The sequence below is a fragment of the Phytophthora parasitica genome (assembly GCF_000247585.1).
Source record: "Phytophthora parasitica INRA-310 unplaced genomic scaffold supercont2.5, whole genome shotgun sequence".
NCBI classification, from domain to species: domain Eukaryota; phylum Oomycota; class Peronosporomycetes; order Peronosporales; family Peronosporaceae; genus Phytophthora; species Phytophthora nicotianae.
Window position 1 is genome coordinate 301,768 of NW_008648991.1, and position 10,030 is coordinate 311,797.

General features: G+C 51.5%; 5 protein-coding genes across 5 annotated transcripts; 1 reads left to right on the plus strand and 4 right to left on the minus strand.

Annotated features, from left to right (window-relative positions):
- Nucleotides 1-295: 295 nt before the first annotated feature.
- PPTG_04474 (hypothetical protein) lies at nucleotides 296-1,559 on the minus strand (the record flags this gene model as incomplete). The annotated part of the gene is made up of 1 exon (XM_008896717.1): nucleotides 296-1,559. The coding sequence occupies one exon, from the start codon at nucleotides 1,557-1,559 to the stop codon at nucleotides 411-413; it is 1,149 nt and encodes a 382-aa protein (XP_008894965.1). The 3' UTR covers nucleotides 296-410.
- Nucleotides 1,560-1,653: 94 nt separating this feature from the next.
- On the minus strand, nucleotides 1,654-2,447 carry PPTG_04475 (hypothetical protein). Its single transcript, XM_008896718.1, has one exon. It carries the CDS (start codon nucleotides 2,319-2,321, stop codon nucleotides 1,746-1,748), a length of 576 nt encoding a protein of 191 aa, XP_008894966.1. The 5' UTR covers nucleotides 2,322-2,447; the 3' UTR covers nucleotides 1,654-1,745.
- A 71-nt stretch (nucleotides 2,448-2,518) lies between these two features.
- On the minus strand, nucleotides 2,519-3,488 carry PPTG_04476 (ribosomal protein L21). Its single transcript, XM_008896719.1, has 2 exons — nucleotides 3,149-3,488; nucleotides 2,519-3,044 (listed from the first exon to the last, which is right to left on the minus strand). Exons 1-2 carry the CDS (start codon nucleotides 3,419-3,421, stop codon nucleotides 2,835-2,837), a joined length of 483 nt encoding a protein of 160 aa, XP_008894967.1. The 5' UTR covers nucleotides 3,422-3,488; the 3' UTR covers nucleotides 2,519-2,834.
- Nucleotides 3,489-3,554: 66 nt separating this feature from the next.
- Nucleotides 3,555-8,989, plus strand: PPTG_04477 (hypothetical protein). Its single transcript, XM_008896720.1, has one exon. It carries the CDS (start codon nucleotides 3,740-3,742, stop codon nucleotides 8,825-8,827), a length of 5,088 nt encoding a protein of 1,695 aa, XP_008894968.1. The 5' UTR covers nucleotides 3,555-3,739; the 3' UTR covers nucleotides 8,828-8,989.
- A 184-nt stretch (nucleotides 8,990-9,173) lies between these two features.
- On the minus strand, nucleotides 9,174-9,883 carry PPTG_04478 (hypothetical protein). The gene has a single exon (XM_008896721.1). The coding sequence runs from the start codon at nucleotides 9,731-9,733 to the stop codon at nucleotides 9,428-9,430; it is 306 nt and encodes a 101-aa protein (XP_008894969.1). The 5' UTR covers nucleotides 9,734-9,883; the 3' UTR covers nucleotides 9,174-9,427.
- Between the last annotated feature and the right edge of the window lie 147 nt (nucleotides 9,884-10,030).

The following is a 10,030-nucleotide window of genomic DNA, read 5'->3' on the forward strand; positions in this document are numbered from 1 at the left end:
CAAGCACTATCCAGACAGGCAAAGGCCTCCGCTATGAAGGCCAGAGCTGCGCATGCATGCACCACTGCTCTCAGCAAAGCTTGAAGTGTGGACCACACTTCGTACGTCACAGCAGAGGTCAGATATCAGTAACAAATAAATGACAAAATATGAAACCTTTCAATAAAATATCGCTCAAGACGATCCCCTCGATAGTTGTATTAGAATTTTGAGGCTAAAACAAAACCACAATGTACTCAAAATGTGCTCTCCTCCGCAATAATACCCAAATTGTACTGGAATATGTAGAGAATTATCGTTTTCAGGACTTTGTCTAGATTCGATGCACGCATATCGTGCCGTTTGCAACCCTGGCCAGTCATTCACTCAGCCTTGCTCATTCATTCTTTTGTTCTCAGCACGGTAGCCTCCTATGTCGATTCTTCGACGTCAGACATAGTGCTGGAACTGTCACTAGCATCAAGTCCATCTCCAAGTGTCTGTTCATTTGCTTGCCGCTCCAATTGTCGCTGCTGTCTCGTGTCATTCAAAGCCTGCACAAAGATTGATGTCGTTACTTCATCCTCGTTCATCAACACAATAAGACGCAGCGATGTCAATGAACATTCATCGCAAAATTCCAGACATTCCGTCACGATTTCTCGAGCAGCCAGGTATTTCGGATAGCGACATACCCCAGTGCATAGTGCTGGCATGGCAACCGACGACACACCCAGGCTATCGGCCTCATTGAGAGCACTTCGAACAGCGCATCGAAGCTCCAACTGGTGGTGTGGCATTGGCGAACGGTGAATACTAACATTAGGGCCGACAGTGTAGATAATGTACTTGCTCGAGAGATTACCCGCTGTTGTCCACATTGCCGATCCAACTGGAACCTCACCATTGTAATATATCCACTCCGAGCACTGACGCTGGATTCCCCATCCACCTTTACGTACAATAGTCGCCGCCAAACCGCTTTTGTGGTGTAGCAAACTGTTCGTGTCACTCACTATAGCTGCCGTGCTCCAATCTGTCGGATCTCCTCGCATCACAATAATTTTTGGACGCTCATTGTTAGGTCCCTTGACTACTGGAGATGGTAATTTTCCAATCAGTTCAGCACTATTTTCTTGACTGAAATCTATACCCTTATCAATCACGTTAGCCGCTAGCCTCGGCACAGGTGTAGGAGCTCGCATCTTGCTGGGACGCTGCAGGTTGTCTGGTTTCCCCATCCACCTACCCCATGACTGTTTTCCTGATCTGTTAAGTGAAGACATTAGCACTTTCGATTCGAGCCGAGGCTCCTTCGAATGGCCCTGCGTCTCCCAACTTTTACCTTCTCTCTGGCGCTTTACCGCTGACTGTAGCAGGTCATGAGCATCGCTAACGATATCTTGCTGCTGTGCATCAGTGACTGACAAGTTGAGAGCAGGCAACACCACGGCAGCAACTGCCGCAACTTTGCTCGCTACCTCGTCCTCGTCGGATCCGAAGTTGAAGTCCGAGTTTTCATCTCCCTCTAGATCCACACGCGGCCACTTAACACTGAACTTGTGCTTGATCCGCACCATGATAGTCGCAACTTGTAGAACACTACTGAAAATCCTTGCGATATGTTGACCAAGCCAACTCCTGTCAATCAAACAGAAGTTTAAAACAAAACGTACATTTCACAAAATTCCACTGTTGAAAACCCAAAAAGACATTTTTCCATTGCTGTCGCACTGACAAACCTATCCTTGGCTATAATACTAGGCTTACATGGTGAGCTCCATGATGGCGTTGACAATGTCGTTGTCATTGGAGCGCAGGGCGGCCACAGCCTTGCTCTTGCTCACGCCAGCCTGGCTCATGACCAGCTGGATGTCCTTGGCGTCGATGCCCGAGTCGTCGACGTCCTCGTCCTCCTCCTCAACGGCGGCGGCGGGGGCGGCAGCGGCGTCAGCAGCGGGGGCCTCAGCGGCAGGGGCCTTGAACTGCTGGGCAGCCAGAGACTGGGCCTGGGCGTTCAGGTCCTCGATCTTGGCCTCGCCGAAGATGACGTAGGTCTCGCTGACCGTGCTCTTGAACACGTCCGGCTTGGAGATGACGAACAGCACGTTCTTGTTCTTCTTGATGGTCACACGGATGATGCCGCCCACGGGCTTCATGCCGAGCTTCTGCATGGCCTTACGCGACTTCTTCTCCGAGCGGTTGTGCTTGCCCTTCTCGGCGTCGGCGGCGTCCGGGGCCTCCTCGAGGGCCGGGATCTCGTCATCCGAGTCCACATCCTCGTGGTGGTGGTCGTGCTCGTGGTCGTGGTCGTGCGCGTGGTCGTGCTCCGGGTGGGCCATGGTGATCGATATGAAGAGGAAACGAACGGGGGCGTGGTGAACCCTTGGGGAATGAAAACAACCCCAATTGGGCGGATACCGAGCTCATCAGGGCCAGTCAAATAAGGGCCCTGTATTTTGATGTCAGGACTATGAAAGTGACTGGTATTTTTTATGAAGCATTACACCTAATGTGTTGAAAGAAGAAACTGTCAAGTGGGATATTTTAAGAGGGTCTTGAATTGAGGTGATGTAGTCACTGTTATGCGGGATATTAGTGACCGACGTTTTAGTCTGTGACTTGTGAAAACGTGACCTGGGCAAATGGAAAGCTGCATGGTGTTGTTTTTCTAAGGTTTTGCTGTTATTAGTCCACTGGGATCGCATATACACTCGCGGAGTATGGAGCTGGGTTTAGACGTCTGTTGTACAACCACAGAGACCTCAATTTTCGACACCAGCAGTCCCTCCTTTGACAGCTCATGCTCGCGAAAAGTCCCTGTTCGTCTACCTGCTTGTCTCTGTAGTCGCCGTTTAGGCGTCGATGGGGACTATGTCCGTGACTCGCAGCACAGTGACCTGACGACGGAAGCCGTTCCAGCGGCGGTAGTTCTTTCGGCGTTTCTTCTTGAAAATGTCGATCTTGGCATCCAGAGTCTGCTCCTCTACGCGCGCACGCACCTTGGCACCCTCCACAATCGGTCGCCCCACAATCGTCTGGTTCACGTTGCCCAGAAGCAGCACCTGCAGCAACAGCAACAAATAGCCATTAATTACCTGTACCTCGGTCTGTACTTCTTGCCAGACGCCCGCGACGTCTGTAAATCTCTTCGACTGTAGTGACGCACCTCATCAATATCCATGATCTCGCCGACCTTGGCTTCCTTAATCTTCTCGGTAATCACGACGTCTCCCTGCGTCACTTTGTACTGTGTGCCTGCCAGCTTGACCACAGCGAAATAGTCCTCAGGCTTAATTGCATCAGCTGTCACAGGGTGGTCCACGACGGAGAACTTGGGCAGAGCATCGGAGGCGGGCACGGACGCAAAGGTGCGCGTCGACAGCGCCGCCGACCGCCGGGCACATGTGCGCAGACTGCGAGCCAGAGCTAGAGACGCCATCGCTGCTTGCCTACTCGTCTAAATGGCTCGGAATGGGAGGCTCAAAGACGTATTGTGTGGACTAGAGTCTGAGGGCTCTATGATTGGCTGTAAAACAAGATAAAATTCATCAATTGGTTAAAATAAAATTCAGCCAGAACATCACCAACATAAACAGCCAAGCGGCGGTCTCAGTCGTCAACGTCTTCCCCCCACATACAAACGCCAGGCTTAGCCGGAGTCCGCACTTGGGTCCATTCCGCACTCGTGTCGTCGCTTCTCCTATATTAACAGTGTGGGAAATCCTACCAACGACATAACATACAGTTGCCGCCCCAGATGAAGACGGATAAGGCCAGCCACTCGGGCCGCAAGAAGAAGACGGACAAGTTTGACGAAGTGGACAAGAGGATACAGATCCCCATGGCCACGCGCATGAAGATGCAGATGAACCTCAAGATGAACGCCAATAATAACACCAGCAGCTCGTCCAGCGAGGACACGCGTCTGCTGCGCACTGGTATCGACCAGTACCGCACTCTACAGCACCTCAACACAACGACCAACACTCGGAGGTCTCGGGGCTCGGCCGAGCGCGCTGCTGAGCGCGGAGTCACCCTCATGGAGCGTAAACAGTTCGGAGCCGCCATCCCGCACTTCACTGAGGCGCTGGAGACGCTCTCGTCCTCTTCCGCAGACTTAAGCACCAAGAGCAGCACCGTGAAGCTCTATCATCAACGCGGACTCTGCTATCTGGCCTCAAAGAAGTACAAACCGGCCATTGAGGACCTCTCACGTGTCATGCAGATGACGCCAAAGAGTTCCGAGCTTTATGCTAAGCGAGGCAAGGCCTACGCAGCGCTGGGAGAGCACCACGCCGCCATGCTCGACTACAACCAGGCTATCAGTCTTGCAGCAACTCAAGGGTTACTTAACGATCGTGGGGGGATGGAAATGGTGAGTGATGGTCTCTCTTCAAGTGCCAGTTTAGTGCAATTGCGGGGCTTGTATTTGGCACGAGCGAAGGTCTACAAGGCCATGAATAATATTACGCATGCACTGGAGGATCTGAGCCACGCAGAGAACTCTGCAGGCGGCCATAGAGACCTTGAACTGTTCTACGAGCGAGCACAGCTGTATCTGCAGTGTCATCAGGACCCTCTGGCACTGCGGGACTTTGACAGGTTTATCGAATTACAGGAGGAAGCAGAGGAGAGTCGACACTTTGATGCTTCAGGAGGAGTAGGTGGTCTCGCGGGTTTTGTGGCGCCTCAGGAGATGGAAGCGGAGCCCAGGGCTCGTATGCTGGACGTGCTGCTGGAGAGAGCCAAGTTATTGCAGAGAATGGCGTTGGAAGAGGACGCACGGGAGCGGAAAGACGCGGAACTAGCAGCAGTGGAGCAGGGACAGGTTAAGAGGAGTCCGAAGACTGGTAAAAATGGGTCTAAACTGGCGTATACTTCAGTCCCGCCCAAGCCAGAACCGTATCGAGGGATCGAGTCTCGAAGACTGGAGAAACGAGCGTTACAGGACTATTCCAGAGCGTTAGAGTTGGATCCAAATAATGTCGAGACGCTGCGGTTAAGAGGGGAGTCGTTTATGCATCTAGCACGGTATGATGACGCGCTGGCGGACTTTGCAGCTGCTTTGGAGGTGGATCCGCATGACTTTCAGGTGTCTATGGCTCGTGCGAGATTGTATCGACAACGTGGAGATCTCAAAGGTGCGGTGGCTGAAGTGACCGCTGTGCTGCGTGTCAATGGGTTTTTCATCAACGGGTTGAAGTTGAGAGCGCAACTCTACGAGGAACTGGGGGCGATTAAAGAAGCGGAGCAGGACTACTCGTCTATTATTCACGCTCACTTTGATAAACCTGGAGTGGATGAAAGTTCTGGGAAGGTTACGATGGAGCTCGCGTCAGGTGGCACTGTGAATATTGGGCAGGGAAAAGGGAAGAGTGGGAAGGCTGGAGGAACTGGGAAGATCACGAGTGAATTGGCGGCACAAGCTCTGCTGTGTCGCGCGCGGTTACGACTGGCTAACGACCAGTTTGACGCAGCAGAGGAGGATTATAATGAGATCCTGAAATCGTTTGCTAACAATATGGAAGCGCAGTTGGAATTGCAGGAGACTCGTGAGCGTAAAGCTGCGTTCGAAGAGAGGAAACAGCGTGAAGCTTTGGCGTGGCTGGAGCGAAATGCAGACGATATGGACGGTGCTGGAGTGTTGAATACCAATGGAAACGTGTCATCAAGCAAGAACAAGAAGAAAAAAAAGAAGAAAAAGAAAAAACCAAATAGTGTCTCTGCAAATGATAAGCCTCCAGCTGGCTATGTGTTGCTGGAGGATGAAGAGGAGCTGGAGAGAGAAGAGCAGCAGCGAATACAGCAACGAGAACAGGAACAGAAACTGAAGCAGAAAAAGGAAAAAGCTGAAAAGAAGGACCGGAAAAAGGAAAAATCGAGTCCAACTGAAGTTCTAGAACAGGAACAGGAGAACAGAAGTGCTGAGACCGAAAAGCCTGAGGATTCTGAGATGGTAAAGCAACAAAATACTGAGTCAGAAGCAGAGAAGCAGTCGGAGGAAAACGTGTCGGTTGATAACAGCGATACAGAGGCTGTCCCAAGCGAAGCTCAGCAAGCAAGTGACAGTGTCGAGATGGTAAGCGAGGAGAAGGCGCCTGTAGTTGCAACTACTCCGCCTCCTGTCGTTGTGGCCAACGTTATGACCCGCGATGAAGCGTGGGAAAGCATGTGGGACGAGGAGGCTGACGAGCCATTGGAAGCTGGAGCAGTTAGGATACAGATCCAAGCGCACTCTAACGATGTTGAAGACCAGGCGGACAATACAGACGACATTTCTCTTCCCGAGCACGAGAAAAACTCAAGTGTGGAAGACGAGGACCAGGCATCTACTTCTGTAGAGATCACTCCGAGTAACGGTGATGAAGATGCTAACGACGAGGCTTCAGGTAGTAGTGAGGATGGGAAGGACACACACGGTAAAGCCAAGGCAGTGCTGATGGACGAGAAGTATTTAAAGAAGCGCGAAAGGCAGCTGAAGAAGCTGCGTGCAAGTCTTCAACATGCATCGGACGAGCGTGACAAGAACGCAATTGACGAGGCACTAGCTCGTGCTGAACGTAAGCAGATGAGTAGCGCTCTACAGGACGATATTCAACGTGCTCGCGACGTGCTGGCTGACATGGCAGAAATGCAACGGTTGCGTGATTTGTCGCCTCTTTCTGAAGCTTCGAGTTCAACTCCAAGCGCTGAGCACGGACGTAAACATCTACACTCCGTGACGCCCACTGCATCACCATCGAGCACTAGTTCAGGCATCTCGAAGCCTCCGTCACTCGTGATTCGACCTATCGCGTATGGCCAGGCATTACAAGCTGCCGAGCAACATCAGCAGCAATTGAGGGCACATCAGAAGCTGCTGAAGGAGAAGGACGCCGAGATCGCCAAGCTCAAGATGCTGTTAGCACAGCAGGAGAAAGAGCCGCAAGAAGACGCAAGGAGTATTGAAGCTCGCGCTCAAGCCAAGGCAGCAGCGCTTGCACGTCGAGTTTCTCGCTTGCGGTCTCACTTTCCAGTGCAGAGTGCAGCTGCACGTCAGGCCGAAACATTGATTGAGTGGATGGGGCCGAGCGTTCCTGCAGACCGCGTGCGTCAACAGGTTCTGTCCTTTGTACAGCGGATAATTACCGCTCACTTCCCTCTTGCAGCAGCACCGCTCTTCTTCGCCACTGGTTCGTACCCCATGAAAACGTATCTGCCAGGTTCAGACCTGGACATTTGTTTACTGATACCGCAGGGACTGGAGTCTTCGTGGTACTACATTGTGACGCAGGCGTTGTGTGTCGCTGGAGGGAGCGGCGGTGCAGGTACAGTGCTGGATCTAGGAAACCCGACCAGTTCGGATGGTAGCGGTAGCAGCTCACCTTCCGGTCCTGCAGCTGTGGGGAGTAGCGGTGGCCCGCTATTGTTGACGAATACCGTTCGCAACGTGACTTTTATTAACGCCGACGTTCGAGTGGTCAAGTGTACAGTGGACAACATTCCTGTGGACTTCACAGCCAACCGAGTAGGAGCGCTAGGCGCTGTGCGATTGCTGGATGCCATGGCGGCTCGTGTGGGACGACAGCACTTGTTCAAGAAGAGCCTCATCCTCATCAAGGCCTGGTGCACACATGAGTCGAGTCCTTTCATGCAAACAGCGTCGACCGAAGCTGGCGGGTTGATTCCTGGAAGTACACCGACAAGCGTCATGGGCGCGAGCCATGGAGCTCTCTCGACGTACGCGGTAAATACGATCGTGATGGCTCTGTTCAACCAGCACGGCGACGCTCTCACCCACCCGCTACAGGCGTTGTATTTGTTCTTGGATCGACTGGCTGAGTTCCCGTGGCACGAGTCTGCGTTGACACTGCATGGCCCTGTACCGTTGAGTCGTCTGGCGACTACACCGTTGAATGGAGCCACGACGTACAAATCCAAGCTGAAAGCGGCGAAGCTGGACGTCGGTGACGTTGAAGCGATTCGTGACACGTTGGCGGATCAGTTTGGAGCGTTTGATGCGGCTTTGAAGAGCAACAAAGGAACACCGACTGGTTTGTTCCCTATCCGGGCATGTAACATTGTGGATCCGCTTGATGACAAGAACAACTTGGCGCGTAGTGTATCGGCTGAAGGATTTCCCGTTATGAAGCGTGCGTTCCGACTCGCGAGAGACCAGCTGGCATTGATGCTTGCACCGCGATCGTCACTCAAAGATGACGACACTGAGTTGTTGAGTGACGAGACGAGTAAAGATGTGGGGTTGACGTTCTTCTCGCGGTGTTGGCAGCTGTACGGACGTGGAGACGGATGGAGACCAGATCTGCTGATTCACCCACGACAGATCTGGCACGGGAAGCCAGCGTCAACGTCTAGTTCGGGATCAACGAAGAAGAACAAGGCATCGCCGCGACCTCAACCTGCTTTGGTGGTTAATAGTGACGAGGACGAAGACCGTCGATGGGAATCGTTGCTGCCGTCGCTGGATGCTGGTGCGGTCAACGCGCTGTTACTTCAGCATCAGCAACTACAGCAACAAGCAGCAGCGGCGGCAGCATATCACGGCACCATGATAGCATACCAGCAGCCGTACTATGGTCCTCTACAACAACATGGACCTCCGATGAGTTCTCCCGGCTCGGCTTCTGCTGTTTCGGTTGTCATGACGAACGGAGCTACCACTGGCCCGACAGCAGCAACAACCGAGCAAATTTCATACTACCAGACACAGCGTCGTCCGTACGGGAGTCCAGGGGGACAACGCAGTAAGTCGCCACCACCGGCAAGAAATATCGGACCGCAGAACGGGAAAACGATGCCCATGGGAACTCGGAAGTTCGACTCGACTTCGCCGCAGCGCACGTAAAGTAAAATATATAGACAACGTAGGAACTGTAGCAGAGAGATGCAGCTTGAGCGTGCTCTTTCGCCCTATTTATTCCAACTTTAGAGCTTTTAGAGCTCGGCTTTTGTCCACCAGATTGCCTTTGTCCTTGTTTAAGCAAAAATAACCGTAAAATACTTCCGTTTATTATTTTTAAAGGTTAATTAATTTGTAAAAGTGACTCAGGAGTTGATTTTCATACTTTTAATTTTGATGTTTATAAATTTAGCTTAATTTTATTCTCACAAAAAAAAAAAAGTCGTGCGTCTCGAGTCTGGGGGTGCAACTCCCAGTACCATAACCTATAATGTGACCAATTGTCGGTTTTGACCTATTATATTGGTTACCAGCATACTGCGTCGCATAGGTCGCGAATTTTACGACGGAAATTTTTCTCTCGGTCAAGCTTTGAAATGTATTTCTTTACTAGATCGTCGTCCATAATGTCCGTGTATCCTTGGGGCTGATTTATGCTGCCATGAACACTTACACCACATTTTTGCAACAGCAAGAGTGTAGCTGTAGGCTTTCCCACTCCTCATCCAATGTTACTTCGCCGTGCTTCTTTACGTAGCCACCTTTTTACTTACTCTTTGTGTTCTTTTTGAGCGCCTGAACCACCTTGGCCTTCTCGAGAAGAGTTTTCATGTCAATATTCGGCTTAGGGACGATCTTATTGACACTATCGGCTGCAGCTTTCCAGACCCCACCATACCCGTTCCCTCTGTTAGCCTGAGCAACTTCTTGGCCCGCTCCCCGAAGGAATCTCTTGGCATTGGCCGCAGAGTCAGGAAATGTCTTGGACAAGTCGGGATGAGGGAACGCTGCGACGACGTTGCTGCGAGCTAAAACCGCAAAGGCTAGAGCAACGTAGAATATACCGCGCATGACTGTAGAGAGGGGTGTCCGATGGAAGGAAGGGCCTTGTGGTCTTGAAAGGAAAACGTGAAGTGAGTGGTGGTTGGTGTGGCTCTATCAAAGAACGAGCGTGTTGCTCTGAGCGACATGCAAGTTTTCACTCAGTCTGATGCAGACTCTGGAACCACCTACAATAAACAAAAACTAAACAATAGCTCATAGGAGCAGCACACTCGATCATGAGAGCCCATAGAAAATCCACAGAATATTTGATTATTCGTTCTGAATAATCGTTATTATGAATATCGTCCAAAACGTTAAAAAAAA

What these genes read in the sequence shown, in the direction of transcription:
- PPTG_04478 (XM_008896721.1), bottom strand. Translation starts at nt 9,733, where the DNA reads ATGCGCGGTATATTCTACGTTGCTCTAGCCTTTGCGGTTTTAGCTCGC.
- PPTG_04475 (XM_008896718.1), bottom strand. Translation starts at nt 2,321, where the DNA reads ATGGCCCACCCGGAGCACGACCACGCGCACGACCACGACCACGAGCAC.
- PPTG_04476 (XM_008896719.1), bottom strand. Translation starts at nt 3,421, where the DNA reads ATGGCGTCTCTAGCTCTGGCTCGCAGTCTGCGCACATGTGCCCGGCGG. An exon ending in AGATCATGGATATTGATGAG is followed by an intron (nt 3,045 to 3,148) that starts GTGCGTCACTAC and finishes CTGTTGCTGCAG; the next exon opens with GTGCTGCTTCTGGGCAACGT.
- PPTG_04477 (XM_008896720.1), top strand. Translation starts at nt 3,740, where the DNA reads ATGAAGACGGATAAGGCCAGCCACTCGGGCCGCAAGAAGAAGACGGAC.